Genomic DNA, 19,275 nt, shown 5'->3' on the forward strand with positions numbered 1-19,275 from the left:
GCCTTGTTCCCACAGAGGCCCTTTAAGTGACTCCAGGGCTCTGTCAAGTGCAGTCAAAACCTAAAGTTTACTTTACCAAAGGAATGCATGAACTTGACTGTTCAATGAGACACCCAGCTGGTCAGTGAAATTAATGGAAGATAATGGGACTGGAGCTTATCTTAGACCTCTCTGCACTGGTTAAGAGTTGGGCCACACACCAGTGGCTCATGTCATTAATCCTAGCTATTCAGAAGGCTGAGATCTGAGGATCATGGTTGAAGCCAATGCAGGCAGAAAAGTCCATAAGACTCTTATCTCCAACAAACTACCCAGAAAAAGGCAAAAGTAGCACTGTGGCTCAAGTGGTAGAGCTCTAGCTTTGAGCACAAAATGGCTCAGGGTCAGTGCCCAGGCCTTAAGTTCAAGCCCCAAGCCTGGCAAAAAGAGTTATGTATGGGTGGAGTAGGGTATCCCTACTCACTACCTTTCAATGATAAACAGGCCATCAATTAGGACTTTAAAATCATTTATGAGGCAGGCACTTGTGATTCACAACTGTAGCCTTAGCTATTCAGGAGGCTGAGATCCAGAATATGGTAGTTTGAAGCCAGCCCCAGCAGAAGAATTCACTAGACTCCATTTCCAAAATAAACCGCAAAAAGTAGGGTTGAAGACATAGTTCAAGTAGTAGAGCACCAGTTGGCCAGCAGCCTAGCAAGCACAAAGCCCAGAGTTCAAACTCTGATATCAGCAAAAACAAAGTAAAACAAATTATTGGTAGTGATAATAAAAGGACAACCAATGTTGACATTAAAATAGGAACTAACCAGAAGCTTCAGCAAGCATATTATCTGGTTTTGAAGGTAATCCCCTGATTGACTGCCAAAAATTTTAAAAAGCCCAGGTGAACTGATGCTGTAGGAATGTGCAGTTGCTGATCTGTGGAAGAAAATTTGTTTTGGATGTGTTTTCTTTTGTTTATACCAGAACTCAGAAATGTGTAGACACTGTGATTTTATTATGCATAGGATGCTGTCAGCTGAGCTTTCAAATGTTTCACTGGCAGAAGCATCTAGATTTTTCTGAATTGAAAAATCTAGGTCAACATTCCAATTTTGGAAAAACAATCCAATCCTAGTATTATGCATATTCTAGATGTAAACAATGGTTCCCAAAGTATGGTATGGTACCTGCACCATACCACCTGGGCACTGGGAAGAAATCTAACTATTCGAGTATATCTTAGATCTACTGGCTCAGAATTTCTGGAGCCAGACCCCAGGAATCTAGGTTTTAACACTCCTTCCAGGAGACCACTGAGTCACATTAAAATTACAGGATCGCTGGTCTAGAATGCTTACAATATTTTTTAAGATCTCCTAGCCAGATGCTGGTGGCTCACACCTATAATCCTAGCTACTCAGGAGGCTGAGATCTGAGGTTCAAAGCTAGCCCAGGCAGGAAAGTCTGAGAGACTCTTATCTCCAATTAACCACCAGAAAACTAGAAGTGATGCTGTGGCTCAGAGTGATAGAGTGCTATCCTTGAGCACAAAGAGGCTCAGGAATAGTGCCCAGGCCCTGAGTTCAAGCCCTATGACCAACCTAACATATATATGTGGTGGTGGTGGTGGTGGTTATCATCGTCATGGGGCTTGAACTCTGGGCCTGGGCGCTGTTCCTGACCTCTTCAGCTTAAGGCAAGTGCTCTACCACTTGAGCCACAGCACCACTTTCAGTTTTCTGGTGGTTATTGGAGATAAAAGTCTCATGGACTTCCCTACCTGGGCTAGCTTTCAACTGCAATCCTCAGATCTCAGCCTCCTGAGTAGCTAGGATTACAGGCATGAGCCACTAGTGCCCAGCTCAAAAAAAAAATGTATTTTTATGGTACTGGAAATTGGACCCAGGGCCTCAAGCATGCTAGACGAGCACTCTACCACTGAGTTATATCCCAGTCATTGCTAAGAAAGGATCAGGGACATAATCAGAATTTGATGTACCCTTGAAAATCAGCCTTGTCGACATTCTCAAGGATATTCTAAAGGGTTCACTAACAGTCCAATTGAAAAAAAAGAATGGGGACTCCATTCATTAAAATTAATGGTTAGGTAGGATTTATTTTTTGAATACTTTTAAGGTTGCTGACCTAGACCCTAGGGCCAGCCTGGATGAGTAGACAGAGGGAACACTCTCCCCCTCCCCATTTTCCTCAACTTGCTCTCTCCCCTTCATTCTCCCCACTCTTTCTTTATCCTTTTTTCCTTCAGATCTCTGCACCCCAACTCTTAAACTCTTCCCTCCCAGATTCCTCTACTCTTCAGGAAGCTCCTTTCCAATCTAAGAGGAGCCCTTGAACATGTGGGCACTGGTATCCCGGAAAAGGGGAAGCCTCATGCCCCACCCTTCCATGCCCAAACTCCCTTACCTCTTGTGCTTTTCCACAGACAAATCTAGAGACATACGGATTGCATGGAAAATACTTAATATGTCAGCCGTTACATATTTTTTAGTTATTTTTAAGTGAGATCATTTGACTAGAACCTACATTGCCTTAACATTCTGGGGGCTGTGAAAAAAGAAAAGCAAAAGAGGAAAACTACAAAATCTACTTTCTTCATTTTCCTTAAGATAAGCAAACTTAGGCATTATGAGGACCAATAACCTCCCACGTATACATTTAGTGACAATGAGATCTAGAGGTTGGACAAACATGAATATTTTTAAATATTGACTTTTAAGTCATCTTAATTTCTTTGTGCCATCAAGTGGCTGGAAATGTGACTAACTTTAACTAAACCATGTAAGTAGTTATATTGAAGGATTTATTTCTCTTCAAGTGCATAGCAAAGAGTGGTTTTTTATTTGCTTATCTGGCTGTTAGAAATGCAAGAGCTCTGGTTGGGAGAATTAATTACCTGGCAGCCTGGAAGCTTGGTAGGTTGTGAGAGAAATAGCATCCAATGATCTTACATACACTGTGGCATTTTCCAAAGAGGATGCGAAGACTAGGTCAAGGATTTCTCAGAGTTTCACACCAAAGGAAGAATCCCTTGTGCCAATGGCTCTACAGGAAATGGGCACTGAGAGTAAATGGAGAGCCAAAATCCTGTTGATTTTATGTATGCAGTTATCCAATGATTTAGCCAAAATCACTCATCTGAGAAGATGAGAATTCTGCTCTTCTATTCACCCGTTTCTTCTCATCTGATGACATCCAAAGACAGAGAACAAGAATGCCCAGTGCTCAGCTAGCCAACTTCTTGAGGAGCTATCTTGATTTGAGCTTTCCAAGCAGACTCCAAGGCAAAGTCTGAGTATGTGTCTTATTAGAGAGGTGATACCAGGAAGCACAGGTTGGGAGGGTAGAAACAGTCATTAAAAAGATGAAAGCAAATCAGGGTGAGTTGATAAGTTATCACTGTGAAAGACACAGTCAAGTCCCACTAAGGACCCTATCGAGGGCCATGCTGGATTGTTATACTAGGGGGTAGAGGGAGCTGGGAACTCATCTGCCCTCTCCTCGCCCTCAGTGGCTGAGGTTTGCTCCCTGTCTGTTAGCATCTAACTCTGTCCATCAGAGAAGTCATGAAAATTCCAAGAAGCAGAAGCCAGAAGCCATCTATGTGTCCAGCATGCCTGGGTAACAGCTAGGACATATCAGGAAATAAAAACAGGACTCCCACATCACAGCCTTAAGGACCAACTTTAACCTACAGGACCCTGACTTTGTGTCTACCTTCTAAGAAACAGATTCCTTGACTTTCTCAGAAGGTGGAGAATGAGCCATAAATAATAAGAGTCCTTCCAGGAATGGGCTGTGGAGCTCTGAAGTCATTTACCCTCAAGGGTGAATTTCTTCACTGGCAAAAAGAAGAGGTTGAACTGGGTTGTTTGGGGCACCACCAATAACCAAAGCTGTTCTGATACCCCTGCAATCTAGCACAAGGACCACTTCAATTCCCACATTTGCATGCTGTGTGCATGACCTCCACCACGTCCAAGGACCACCTGGACTATTAGCTACTTTGTCTTTTTCTTTAGACTGATTCATTTTTACCTGGATTTATTTGAAAAAGAACTTTTCCTGTCACAAAAGGTAAATACAACAATTCACAACCATGAAGAAATGACTCCTCTATCCACTATGAACACAAGTACCTCCTGCTGGAGAAGTGGCTTAACTAGTACAGAACTTGAGGGGCATGCACAAGACCTTAGGCGCAACCCTCAGGATAGACAAATAAAATAAAATCACCTCTCATTCCACCAGGGACTTAGACACTCCACACTTAAAAGAAAACTGAGCCAGCATCTCTGTGTGTGTGTGTGTGTGTGTGTGTGTGTGTGTGTGTGTGTGTGTGTGTGTGTGTGTGTGTGTGTGTGTGTGTGTGTGTGTGTGTGGCTTGAACTCAGGGCCTGGGTTCTGTCCCTGAGCTCTTTTTGCGCAAGGCTAGCACTCTGCCACTTTGGGACACAGTTCCACTTCCAGTTTTTCTGGTGGTTAATTAGAGGTAAGAGTCTCAAGGACTTGACTGCCCAAGCTGTCTTTGAACCACAATCCTCAGATCTTAGTCTCCTAAGTAGCTAGGAATACAGGCATGAGCCCCCAGTACCTGGCTGAGCTACATCTTATCACAGCAAATAATTATGACCAAAGATGATGCAGTACCGTGTGATATAATGTGTATGTATATGTATATGTACATGGCTATGTTGCTTCATTTTCACTAGGCATGTAGACATTCTTACATTCTGATGGTAGTAGAAACTATCATTGTCCCCATTTCAGATGAGAAAAAGGAAGCTCAGAGACATGAAGCAATTCTCCCCTACCCTAATGAGTTCTCTGCAGTAGGGTAAGATGAGGCTATATTCCTCTTTTGGACCCACTCACTAGTGGGCAGGAAGATCTATCCTCAGCCCAGAAAATAGTCATGTCAATTCCTTGTGTGAGACCTCACCTGTGTTCATGGTAGCATATTTTCCCAAAACATGACCCTATTCTTATGGGGCTAATGCATCATAAGATCCACACTCGGTTACAATATACAGGAACAGATCATTTGTTCACATTATCTCTATCATCTTATTTTTTTCTAATGAGAGTAGGCATTGCTTTTGTAATAAGAGAAAAGTGACAGAAGGTTTTTGAATCCACTGTCACTTTCCACCAAGGGTAAAAAGACAGTCCATTCTTCTGCACTCATCTTTGAAGCATGTGTAAGAGGGCATGCCCTAGTGTCTAGTGCCAGCCTGGAGGAGGGGGCTGCATGAGTGACAACCTTAGAAGTAAGTCCAGGGAAAGGCCTGCATATGGTGATGTTAGGAGATGGAGGCTTTGGAGAGCTGACTTGGATATCTAAGTGAAGGGTATCAGATATCTAAGTCCTTGAAAGCCATAGTCTGTGGACAAGATGATGGTTCAGCTGGCAGCCTGAGATAGTCATCAGAAACAAAAACAAGATAAGCTACCAGTGTTGCCAGAATTGGATGTTAACAAGAAGAAACCCCCAGCTCTGACTCACAACAGGCACGGACTCATCACTTCGCAGGCTGCCTGAAACCTGTGTCCTCAAGGATTTTCTGAAGGCCATTCTCCCTACCATCTTTGTATTACTATCTAGGGTGCTTATAGGTCAAGCCATGTTGCATAATAAGACAGACCCGGATTTTAATAATTGCACTGCATCATAGTTGTTTTGCTTTTCTATTACTTTATTTTGCATTTAACTTAATTTTTTGTTATTTTTGTAAAGGTTATGTACAGAGGGATTATGTTACATAAGTCAAGTAATGAGTACATTTCTTTTTGAACAGTGTCACGTCTTCTTTCGTTTTTCTCCCAGCTTTTCCCTCACATTTAATTTTTTGATCAGGCAACATATTTACATAATCCAAAAGGCATAAAAGAGCATAGTAATATGTCCTTCCCATACATCCTTTACATGTGTGGGAATATCACAATGAGCTCCTGTCCTCATACTAATGTATGCTAATAAGAAAAATCTCCTTCCCATCTATTTCCCTATAGTTTATTCATTTCAGTTCTCCACAGATACCACCTTTGGCATAATATCTCCTTCCAGAGATATTTTATGACCTGTGTAATTTTTGATGGCTACTCTTTCACATAAGCGTCCTGGCTTAGACAACCCACTGGAGTAAATGCTCATAGATAGAATAGACACCATAAGTAAATAACACTGACAAATTGAGAATCTTGGCTTCTCAAGATTCTAGTTGTGGTCTCACCACTAACTGGCAGGAGAATCCTTGGAAACAGAGGTTGGAGAAGACTAGGAAATAGTAGCCATTAGCTACCCTTGACTATCTGGAGTAGATGCCTGACGTTATATGCAAAGAATTCTAAGGCCTATGTGGGCCCAGAAAGGAAGAACTTCATGTCTTATCAGCAATTACATTGTAGTGATGGGCATGGAATGGGACAGGAGCTGGCAGCCCATGTGACCTAAGTAAGCAGCCCTTCAGCTAATGGTCACCACAGGTCCTTGCAGCTGTATTTGAGCTCTGAAATGGTTGGAAAAGGATAATGATGATTAACATTATTTGCCATCCCTAGCTTTACCCAATCCTTGCTATCTAGGATTTTTTCATTCTCCTGGCTACAGTAGAAAAATTCCAACTAGTCAGTTAATGATGGAAGGTAGAAAGAGGAAAACTCTCGTGAGAAACAGCTCATGAAGAGTTTGCCAGGATCTTTGGCATCCCTATGTGGCTACTCTTTATGCTCCAAGAAAAGGGAGCTTCAAGAGAAAAGGAAGTTTCTTCCTTAGTCCTTGTGAATCTTTTCCTGCACAACAGCAATCTCAAGACCTTGAGCTGACAGAGCAGAGGTATTATCTTTTCCCAATAACCACTATTCAAAGCAAGTTCATTCCTCAAGTTGCTATGTGGGATCAGTATGTCTGAGTAGGAGAGCAGCAAATGATCACTGTAATGCTACATATTCTGATAACCTAGTGCTATGGATTTGGGATGTGTTGAGTGAATCCCTCAAAAACTTGTGTGTTGGGAGCTTGGTACGAAGTGTTGCCATGGTAAGAGGAACTTCAAGATATAAACATAGTAGATATACTGGAAATGAGCTTTACAACTTTGGTGGGGGAGAGAAAGAATAGTAGGAGAAAAACAAAGGAGAGGGTAACAGTGCTCGACAAGAAATGTACTCATTATCTTACCGATGTAACTGTAACCTTTCTGTATAGCATCTTTACAAGAAAATAATTTAAAAAAAAAAAAAAAGCATAGTAGAAGGCCATGACTGGCCCCTCCCCTGGCTCTGGCTTTCTATATGTAATGTGACCTCTCCTCACATGCTCCAACTACAATGCCATCCATCATGAATTAATAGAGCCAAGGACCCTGACAAGACCCAACACCATGCTGATTGGACTTTCGACCTCCAAAACTAGAAGGTAAATAAACCTTCTTTCTTTACAAGTTACCAGCCTTGAGTATTACTATATTCATGGAAAATAGCAATACACTAAACATACTAGTCACAAATGTCATAGTTTGTATGTGTGTGAGTTCATTTACACAGACTCAGTTGAAATTAAGAAGGCAAGGAAGAGAATGACAGTAAAGGAAATAGGTGGACCCTAAAATAACACAAAGATGAGGTATGGAACACAGTTGCTGCTAACATTTCACTCTACACTGTAATTAAGCTATTTAAGTCACAGATAATGTTCAACTCACCTTGTTAAGTCGTTCAAGCATTTCTTTTAGAACCAGTTGACATTCACACTCATTTTCATACCTGCAAATGAGACAAAAAACAAGAGTTGGGCAGCTTCTACTATTTCTTTTTTTTTTTTTGGGGGGGGGGGGTCCAGTTGTGGGGCCTGAACTCTGGGCCTGGGCGCTGTCCCTCAGCTCTTCAGCTCAAGGCTAGCGCTCTACCACTTGAGCCACGGCACCACTTCTGGCTTTTTTTTCTTTTTGCATATGTGGTGCTGAGGAATCGAACCCAGGGCCTCATGCCTGCAAGGCAAGTGCTCTACCACTGAGCCACCTTCCCAGCCCATACTATTTCTTATGTGTGGATTACACAACCAACATCAAGTTCAATCTCAGATACTATTGCACCCTTTCTCCTAAAGAGAAGTTCATTTTAACTTAAAGAAGTAGCTAATTTTGTATTTCTTTGCCCACTGTTTCCCAATGAGGAAGTAATAATATTTGCACAATGCACTGGATGACTGGTAAATGGAACAAGAAATTTCTCAGCCTGGAGAGCTCAAACTGCCATATGCATAACTGGAGCCAGCCATAGCATAGATAGGAAAGGCTACACTGGGTGCTAAGACAACAAACACTCTTAACCTGACCACATGTAGACTCCTTATGCAATTGTATTCACTGAAATGTGTAACATGAATTTTTTCTGGATTGTGTCATTTAATCCTTACTACACTCTGAGAGGAAGTAATTTACTGGCATTTCAGGGGGGAAATGAGGAGAGTGAGGTTGAGAGACATGTCAAACCCTCAGGGGCTGCACTGAAGCTCATCCTTAGCTACTCAGCCAGCAAAGATCTCCTCAGGACCAGTGGGCAGAGCAGGCTATGTATGAGCCAGCTGAGCACTCCTGGGACAGCTCTCAACCTCTGCTGGAAGCCAGTTGGTGCATAAATACCTTGGCCTCCTCCCCTCAGATGAGATCATTGAAAAACACTCCTTAGACCCAGTGGTGAGGCAAGTGCTATGGAGTTTACACAGATGTCACTTGTTGAAACAGATCCTAATTAACCCTAAGCCCAACTTGCGAAGCAAGCTTTCTCTTCTGTGTCCTTGCACAACCAGGTCATGGGCTTAAGTCAAGTACTTCACAGCTGTGAAAGATGCTGGAAAAATCACACTCCTATGTTCACAGAATTACAAGTCCTGAACTCAAGGAAGGATATGTAGGAACAGGTGCACTGTGCATACATCCCAAGTTCCAAGATCATCTGAATAGCTCACCAACAACCAGTAAGTTACAAATCTTTGCATTTGTTTTACATTTTATGCACATATAGCTACTTCCTTCACATGTAACTCTAATAGACCCCAGAATAATTTGTTAAATGGGCAATTAGAATAGAACTATTAACAAATCTGCCTTTCTCCTTGCTCTTTCCTGCTAGGAACATCTACAAGTTCCTGTACCTTAAACATGTGTTGATAAGCAATACAATATAATGTCATGAGTAATTTATATGACATAAAGGCAATCTCAATATTATATCAGAAGAGAGATTTCATTATTCAGAATTTATAATAAGAATTCAACTGTTCATACAAATGAATTCACGGGATGAAAGCAAACACTTTGGTTGCCATTTGTTGCCAGATTGTTTTATAAGGATGGCTTTTGATTTTCAGCAATTTGGATTAACTGACTCTATTCCTCACTGTACTTTGTATTTTTTATTTATTTTTTTGGATCTTGGTTTGTTTCATGTTTTGCTTAGTCTTTGATACGCTAAAGGTCTTGATTCTGAAATTATTCATATCCCCAGGTAGAAGCAAATATCTAATGCTAACATGTGGCCAGCTGCACACACACATCTCCTTTCTGTATGGCTTTTTTACCTTGACTTATTCACCTCTGCAATGTAAAAGCAAATTCTGTGTCTGTGTGTGTGCACGTGCGCACATCCATGAATGCAGATGAGTGTAGTTTTCATAATGATTTTCAAATCCCACCACCTCAATCAAAACACTGAAAATTCTCCATGGGAGGAATGGTTTGGACTCAGTTGACTGGAATATTTTTAATAAACCACAGGACCCAAGGAGCTGCTCTGTAACAGACATACACACACACACACACACACACACACACACACACACACATACACACACACACACACACACACACACGTGTGTATATATTATATAAAATATAATGAAATCAAGAAAAGCAATGAAATCAAGAAAAGATCAGGAACACTCACTCAGCATGGCTGGTAAGTGAAGACAAATGGTAATCAAACCTGCCCAGACAAAGCACAGTGGATGACAGCACCACCTAGTTGTAGCCATCTGGACTTCTAGATATCCTGAAAACCCACTGAACTACCCCCATACATCTGAGATACATAATATTATGAATGCACTCCATCCCACTGAACTACACACTTGAAATGGTCACGATGACAGGTTTCATTTGCATTTTACTATCCCCCCCCCAACAGCAAAACATGTCTCTGGCTTCATCAAAATAGAAGTACATTTCTCTCTTGCATGAGGTCAGAGTGAGTAGTTCATTGAGTTCTCTCTTCTAAACAGGTCCTGTCTCTAAGCCTCACACTATCAGAATCCAAGAATGGATTTTCCAAGGCAATTAGTTCTGGAAGAGGGTAAGACCAGTGCAACTGATGGGCATTTAGACTGATTCCAAAATTTTACCCATACAGATCATGCAGCAGCAAATATATTTGCAGACATGCTATTATTGCACAGCTGCTAGAGTATACGCTAGAACAAATTCCTTGAAGTGGATTCCTCAGTTTAAAAACATCTATCTTTTTATGACTTAGAGCAATGATAATAAATTGCTGAGTATGCTTTTTTTTTTCTTTTTTCTTAACAGCTGCTAAGTGATCATTCTATCCACACAGGAAGAGAGGCCTGGCCCTAGACCATGACTTCTTAAGTGTCAATGTTTAACTTCTTAAACTAGGAGTTACTGGGAATTTTGTTAAAATGCAAATTGTAGGACTGGAGGTATGGCTCAAGTAGAAGAGCACTGACCTAACAAGTAAAAGCCCTGAGTTCAAACTCCAGTACTCTCTCAAACACATACATACATGCATGCATGCATGCATATATACATGCATACATACATGAGGATGTGGCAGAATAAAATGCAGACTGTGATTCAAGAGCTGGGGAGGGGTGGGGGCCAGAGAAGGAATCTATACTTCCCAGCAAGCTTCCTGGTAATGCTGATGTAGAGGTTGTGGAACCATGGACCGTGGCAAAATCTAGAAGACACACACTGAAACTGTGGTGCTATGAAGACAATTGGACTCATCATGCCCAGAACCTGAATTCCATTTCCAGCCCAGAATTCACTACTCTAGTGGCCTTGCTCCAACACCTCCTCAGGCTCATCTGAAAACCATCAATTAGGATAAGGCTGTGCAGGTTAAATAACATCCCTGTTTCTCAAAATATTGAGTTGATAAAGAGTTATGCCATACCATCCTTTGGGCCCTCTTCTGGAAAAGTAAAATCAAGTCTCAAATAATGCCTTTTATTTTATTATTTATTTATTTATTTATTTTGGCTAGTCCTGGGGCTTGAATCCAGGGTCTGGGCACTGTCCTTGAACTTCTTTTGCTCAAGGCTAGTGATCTACCACCTGAGCCACAGTGCTACTTATGGCTTTTTCTGAATAGTTTATTAAAAATAAGAGTCTCACAGACTCTCCTGCTCAGTCTAGCTTTGAGAGGCCATCCTCAGATCTCAGTCTCCAGAGTAACTAGGATTACAGGCATGAGCCACCAGCACCCAGCAAATAATGCCTTTTAAATCACATCCTCAAGTACTATAAACATGAGAGTACTGTATCATATCTCTGTGACTATAAAATACCTTGTGCTTGCTTTATGATACATAGTAGTGTTTTAAATGATGTTACTACAGAGTGTTTTCTTTCCAGATGATGATTGAGAAGCTAATGTTAAAAAAAAAAAGTGGTGCAGGTACCACAACATTAATAGAATAAAAAAAATCGATTTAAAAAAAGCCAAACACATGAAGTACATATTGTTGGGAAATTCTGCAAAAACAAAGAGGGGGAGGAGGGGGAAGAAAAGGGGAAAGAAAGAAAGGAAGGAAGGAAGGAAGGAAGGAAGGAAGGAAAGATCTTACAAATCAGAACCCTGAGCACAATAAGTTTGGAAGAGGACTGACTGGAAATGAGGGAATTTTGGTAATTGTGTGTGTGTGTGTGTGTGTGTGTGTGTGTGAGAGAGAGAGAGAGAGAGAGAGAGAGAAAGAGAGAGAGAGAGAGAGAGAGAGTGTCCCAGGGCTTGAAATTAAAGCCTAAGTGCCGTCCCTTAGCTTTTTCACTTAAGGCTGACACTCTACCACTTGAGCCACAGCTCCACTTCGGTTTTTTGCTTGGAGATAAGTGTCATCGATTTTCATGAGAGCTTTGAAACGCAATCTTTGGATCTTTAGATCTCAGCTAGGATCATAGGCATGAGCCACCAGGGCCCAATTTGGAATTTGGGCAATGGAAATTTGTTGTTTTGACGGTCGCACTTGGAGTGTGCATTTATTGTGTGCATTTTCTGAACTTAAAAATATACTAAAAATAAGTGATCCGTTTTGTGAAAATGTGGAAGTGCATCAAAAAGAAAGCTAGGCTTAAGGAAAAGCAGACACCTGCAAACCCTCTGCTGGAGTGAGGCCGTTGGTAGGTAGCTGGGGAGCAAAGCTGGACCTCCAGCTCCGGCTCCTAGACCTGCGCTGCGAAGACATACCACACCTTGCCTCTGTCTCCCCTGAAATGTCACCACTTACTTGGTCCGGAACTCGTCGAGGGTGCGCTGCGCCTCTGCGCCCTGGCGCTCCAGCCGGGCGCGCTCAGCCACCAGGTCCCGGGCACGCTGGTGGTTGGCCTCGATGTAGCGAGCAAGGGCATCTTCGGGGCCGGTCAGCTCGCCCAGGCGCTGGAAAGCATCCAGCTGCCTCCGGAGGCCCGCGTGGCGCTGCTCGAGCGCTCGGGCCCGCTGGATGTGGGCAGCCACACGTTCGCCCAGTCCCTGCAGCGCCGCCAGGCTGGGCCCAGCGATCCGGGACTCCGGGACCTGGAGCTCGGGCTCGGCCGGGCCAGAGGCCTGATCGGCCCGTTCATATTGCTCCTGGCGGGCTTGGAACACGTAGCTGCGGCGGTACATGGCTCCTCTGAGAGCGAGTGGACAAGCCTCCCCCAGGAGGCCCGTGCCCAGCCAGCAGCCCGCTAAATAACCATCGGACGCCGCTGGGACGTTCCAGAGCGGATCAGCAGTTGGTCCAACTCAGGGCCCCTGGCCGAGGACAATAGAGACGGCAGCGCCCCGCTTTGTGAGCCGGATTAGGGGCCCATACAAGCTCTGGGGTTGGAAGGTTCAATTGAGCAATGAGGTTTTTGTTCTGTGATTGTGAAGACCTGTTGCTTTCTGATTGAATGGAGGGTCAGGGGACAAGGGGGGAATGGCGTTCTTTTGACTGGTTCCACTGGGAACTGTGAAAGCAACTCAAGGCGAGCTTATTAAACTTGAACTAGCTCAAGGCCTGCCCTTCTTGTCTCTTTTTCTGCTGCTTTCTGATTATTTAAGGAGTTCCTTCCCCAAATAGCATAATATTGGGGAACTCTTCTCTGTGGTGAGGATTCATAATCACAGGAGCAAGGGGGAAAAAGAAATCTCTAGTAAGGTATATTTCTTTCTTACTAAGACTTGTGTATATTTGCGAAGATGCTATCTGCTCTCGTATAGTAACTTACGAAGCATGCACAATGATGTTAAAACATTACCCTAGCACTCGCAGTGGTGTTAGAATGTTACCCTTACTCAGTGATTTTACAATGTTACCCTAGCTCTTTACTCTATCAGTGATATTACAATGTTACCCTCACTCTCGAGGATTTTGATATCCTTTTTAAATAGAAGACACAAGTAGAGCTGCATCAAGACATAGCTGATAGGGTTTTCTTTTTTTAACTAAAAGAGAATCTCATAGCCTAAAGATTTAATAAATTGGCCAACTCATATATGCATATACATGTATGTATGTATGTATGTATGTATGTATAATTTAATAGTTAGGCTTTGAAAAATCATTTATACACTGGGGAAACTATTTTTATTGGAGAAAAATAATACATGATATCTACAATAGATAGACATAACATTATTACCTTATACTAATGCACAATTTAGAGTTTAATACCAGAATAGACAATCAGGAGTTCAAGTGAAGAGGTATAGAAGAGTGAAGAGGTATAGAAAAAAAAGAACTAGAGGGCTGGGAAGGTGGCTCGGTGGTAGAGCGCTTGCCTTGCCTGCATGAGGCCCTGGGTTCGATTCCTCAGCACCACATACGCAAAAAAAAAAAAAAAAAAATGAAAATTAAAAAAAGCCAGAAGTGGTGTTGTGGCTCAAGTGGTAGAGTGCTAGCCTTGAGCTGAAGAGCTGAGGGACAGCACCCAGGCCCAGAGTTCAGGCCCCACAACCGGACCCAAAAAAAAAAAAAAAAAAAAAAAGAACTAGAAACGGGACAGATGGTAACTTTTTTTGTTATATGATTAACAAAAAGAACCAGGTGCTGGTGGCTCATGCCTGTAATCCTAGCTATTCAGGGGGCTGAGATCTGAGGATTGCAGTTCAAAGCCAGCCCGGGCAGTAAAGTCCATGAGACCCTTTATCTACAATTAGCCATCATAAAACCAGAAGTGGAGCAATGGCTCAATGTTATAGAGCACTAGCCTTGAGCAAAAGAGCTCAGGGACTGCACCCAGGCTCTGAGTTCAAGCCTTACAACCAACAACAGCAAACAACAACAAAAGATTAATAAAAAGTAGCATTTGAAAAATAATGTTATGAAAGGTCTTTGATAAGCAATATTACAATTAAAACAAAAGTGAATCTAACCCTTGCTGGGGTAGCATAACCTCCCAGTCTTAAAGCCCTAAAACAAACAAACCAAAAGAGATTTATGGCTCATGGTGCACATCCATCCAAAGTCCGCTGTGGCTTCTCCTTCATGTCCTCCTTACTTCATCTCCTAACCACTAGAGCAACCACCACCTTATACACTGATGCTCATCATGGAGAAAAAGCAATAGCATGGACTGGCTTTAAAAGTTTCCACAAAAATCATGAATTGGTCTAAGTAAGTTACACAGCCTCATCTACATGTGGTAAGAATGCCATCCTACCATGTGCCTCAAAGAAGCATGTGTTGGGCATTTATGTCAACAACTGTCAAGACTCCATTGCTGGTGGGCAGTCATTCAGTACGAATGGAGAACATGTACATGAGAAAGAAATCATTGCTGATGGAATTTGGCAAATCAAGAGACATGTTTGTAGGGAGAGATTCTGTGGGCTTGATAAATGATCAGCCTTTGGGGAACTGTTAAACATAGTGGAACAGCACTAGTTTGGGTGTGCTACAATCAGAAAGATCTGATAGTAAATTTGGATCTCATTATTTTGATAACTGATTTATCCAATCTGGTTCCAGCATGAGCACTGGGAATAACTACTTCAAAAAATAAAGGTCACTGGCTAGAAGTATGGCTCAGTGATAGAGCACCTGCCTAACAAGCACAAAGCCCCACCACCAAAAAGAAAGAAGAAAGAAGTAATAGTGTCAGTTTGCCTAAGACAGACCATAGTTATACTCTCTACCTCTTTCACTCTTGCCTTCTGGTCTGTATAACCTGGACGTATACCCTACATTTAATAAAAACTCCATGTAAGAAAAATCCTATAATAAAGAGAAAAGAGATCCACATGTGGTGATACACACCTGTAATTTCAGCACTGGGGTGACTGAGGCAGAAGGATCCTGAGTTTAAGGCCAGCCTGTGTTTTTTAGTGAGACCCTATTGTTTGGGGGAGGGGGGAGGGGAGGAGACAGACAGAGACAGAGAAATGGACAGAAGAAGTGGTATTCTTAAAAAAAAAAAAGTAAATATCTGCCAGGTGCTGGTGGCTCATGTCTGTAATCCTAGCTATTCAATAGGCTGAGATCTGAGGACTGAGGTTCAAAGCCAGCCTGAGCAGGAAAGTCTATAAGATGCTTATCTCCGACTAAACACACACACACACACACACACACACACACACACACACACACACACACACACACACACACACACACACACACCAGAAATAAAGCTGTGGGTCAGTCAAGTGATAGAGTACTAGTCTTGATCAAAAATGCTCAGGGACCACACCTAGGCCCTGAGTTCAAGCCCCAGGGCTGGCACCAAAATAAAAAACAAAGGTAGGGCTGGGAAGGTAGCTCAGTGGTAGAGTGCTTGCCTTGCATGCATGAGGCCTTGGGTTCGATTCCTCAGCACCACATAAGCAGAAAAAGCCAGAAGTGGGGCTGACGCTCAAGTGGTAGAGTGCTAGCCTTCAGCAGAAGAGCTGAGGGACAGTACCCAGGCCCAGAGTTTAGGCCCCACGACCTACCAAAAAAAATAAATAAATAAAAATAAAGGTAAGTATTCATAAAAGACAGAGAGAGGGGGCTGGGAATGTGGCTTAGTGGTAGAGTGCTTGCCTAGCATGCATGAAGCCCTGGGTTCGATTCCTCAGTGTCACATAAACAGAAAAAGCCAGAAGTGGCACTGTGGCTCAAGTGGTAGAGTGCTAGCTTTGAGCAAAAGAAGCTCAGGGATACTGCCAAGGCCTGTGTTCAAGCCCCAGGACTGGCAAAAATAAAACAAAACATGACAAAGAGAGGGTATAGAAATGCTCCAGAAAGAAAGACATTAGAGATATAACATATAACACAAGATATAACACATTACCAATCCTGGTCTGGAGCCTGTAGTGGAGAAGGAATAATGTTACACATATTGTCACTAGGTACATTGACAAAATTGGAATGTGTACAGTAGATTAAGTCAAAGATTGTACCAGCCAGATCAAGTCAATCTGACACATGCCATGTTCTATGCTAAATTGACTAGTATATGACTATGCATAGGCAATATACTCTGAACTAATTAGGAAAAAGACGCATGATATATGCAAATTGCTCTCAGATAATTCTGAAAAAATGGCATGTATAGAATGTAAATATGTACATGAAGGGAAATTGGACAACATGTGAATGAAGGAAAATAAGTGAATAGCATATGTGTGTCATTTGTACTATTCCTGCAGTTAAAAAATTATTTTCATTGTTAGGAAATGCAAAGACTTGGAAAAAATTATATTAAGTGAAGTAAGCCAGGCCCAAAGAAACATAGGTCCCATGGTTTCCCATATTTGCAATAACTAGTATATGTCTGAGACAAGCAGAAACAGTCAGATAAGTTGCTATTAGGTGAAATGAATACAAGATAAGGACTCAAATGGTTTTCTTGCTATTGTTTCTAACACATTTATAAGATGATTTCTTTGTTGCTTTGTATGTCCCTCCCCCATGGTATAACCCCTGCTTTCACTGTATTTGATGTTTGTATAATTTGTGGAGAGGAAGGGAATAAAGAAATTGTTTAAATAGGGATACAGGTGGACCCATTGCAACAATGAGATGTACGGGAAGGGATGAGAAGGGGAAACAAAGGAAGAGGCAACAATGCTTGATAAGAAATGTACTCATGGGCTGGGAAGGTGGCTCAGTGGTAGAGCGTTGCCTTGCATGCATGAAGCCCTGGGTTCAATTCCTCAGCACCACATAAACAAAAAGAAAAAAGACGGAAGTGGCGCTGTGGCTCAAGTGGTAGAGTGCTAGCCTTGAACTGAAGAGCTGAGGGATAGTTCCCAGGCCCAGAGATCAGGTCCCATGACCAGACCCAAAAAAAGAAAGAAAAGGAAAGAAAGAAAGAAAGAAAGAAAGAAAGAAAGAAAGAAAGAAAGAAAGAAAGAAAGAAAGAAAGAAAGAAAGAAAGAAAGAAAGAAAGAAAGAAAGGGAAAGAAAAAAGAAATGTACTCATTACCTTGCTCATGTAATTGTAACCCCTTTGTATGGTATTTTCACAATAATAAAAAAAAATATTTTCAAAACATTTGTGTAAGGTGGGATCATCTTCCAGATGAAGAGCATGGCAGTGTAAGCATTTGCTTGCTGTACTTTTTAGCCACATATGCATATAATAGCAAAGACAGGGAAGAAAATGAATGGAAGCTTAGTAAAGGTCAGAGAAAATGGTTTATACCTATTGACCCATTTTAATCATGTGAATATACTATGGTGTAAGTGAAAATGTCTGTTACAAGCAATAAGGGAAAGCAAAACTCAAAACACCAGATGTACGGTGGTTACAGCCACAAGAAAATAAATCTCTATAAATCAGAAGTTAATGAAATATGTCAGGCTTTGGCTCAGATCTCCTATCTCTATCTCTGTCTCTGTCTGTCTCTATTTCTCTATCTCTGTCTGCCTGTCTCTTTCTCTCCCTTCTCCCCCCCCCCCACCCCGCATCAGTTGTGGGTCTTGAACTCAGGGCCTGGGAGCTGTCCCTGAGCCTCTTTGTGCTCAAGGCTAGCACTCTACCCCTTGAGCCACAGCGCTACTTCCAATCCAGCTTTTCTTTTCTTTTTTTATTGTCTTGTATATATTTTTTAATTTTTAATGTTTTATTGTAAAGATACTATACAGAGGGGTTACAGTTACATGAGTAAGGTAATGAGTACATTTTCTTGAGTACACTTGCTCAATTTAAATATCACAATGACTACTTGCCGATTAAAAATAAAATGAGGGCTAGGAATGTGGCTTAGTGGTAGAGAGCTTGCCTAGCATGCTTGAAACCCTGGGTTCAATTCCTCAGTACCACATACACAGAAAAGGCTGGAAGTAGCACTGTGGCTCAAGTGGTAGTGTGCTAGCCTTGAGCAAAAGAAGCTCAGGGACAGTGACCAGGCCTGAGTTCAAGCCCCACAACTGGCAAAAAAAAAAAAAAGTTTTTTAATTATAGAAAAAAAACTTTAAAAAATTTGTTGTTAGGGACGTCTTGCTATGCTGCACAAATCCTGCCTCCTAGACTCAGTAGCTGAGACCACAGACAGGAACCATCACACCTTGCTAAAAGTTTCATTGATATTTTTTCTACTGTACACTTGTTTTTGTGTTTGTATGTGGTTTTCTTATGTATGTGTACTGGTCCTGAGGTTTGAACTCAGGGTCTGAGCCTCTTTTGCTCAAGGCTAGCACTCTACCACTTGAGCCTCAGCTCTACTTCCATCACCACCACCCGTTCTTGTTTTGAGTCTCCACTATTTTTTGAGCTCCATTTATGGCTTTTTTTTTTTTTTTTTTTGCGTCTCATGGACTCTCTCCTGCCCAGCTGACTTGTGAATTGCAATCCTCAGATTTCAAGTAGCTAGGATTACAGTTGTGAGTTCACAGGTACAGGCTGTTTTATTGTTGTTGTTATGTGTATTGAAAAAAGTGTGAGTGAAATATAGATATATATTATTTGCCATTCAGTTCATTGGAGTTTTGAGCCATTTCTTGCACTTAAGATACACTGTGAATTTGCTTTAAGTTTGTTTGTTATCTATGAGTCCCAGAGCTGTAGATTCACATTCACAACAGAG

General features: G+C 41.9%; 1 protein-coding gene across 3 annotated transcripts in view; it reads right to left on the reverse strand.

Annotated features, from left to right (window-relative positions):
- Positions 1–19,275, reverse strand: part of Bfsp1 (beaded filament structural protein 1) — a 57,115-nt gene that overhangs the window by 19,837 nt on the left and 18,003 nt on the right. For 2 of the 3 annotated variants that reach the window (XM_042666490.1, XM_042666489.1), the window contains exons 1-2: positions 12,530–12,906; positions 7,707–7,767 (exon numbers count right to left, since the gene is read on the reverse strand). In XM_042666490.1, coding sequence (XP_042522424.1) covers positions 7,707–7,767; positions 12,530–12,906 — 438 coding nt within the window. Of the gene's footprint in view, positions 1–7,706; positions 7,768–12,529; positions 12,907–19,275 lie in introns of those variants that run through there. The other variant, XM_042666491.1, reaches the window with a different exon arrangement.

The sequence above is a fragment of the Dipodomys spectabilis genome, unplaced genomic scaffold, assembly GCF_019054845.1.
Source record: "Dipodomys spectabilis isolate Male_0828 unplaced genomic scaffold, ASM1905484v1 ptg000365l, whole genome shotgun sequence".
Taxonomy (NCBI): domain Eukaryota; kingdom Metazoa; phylum Chordata; class Mammalia; order Rodentia; family Heteromyidae; genus Dipodomys; species Dipodomys spectabilis.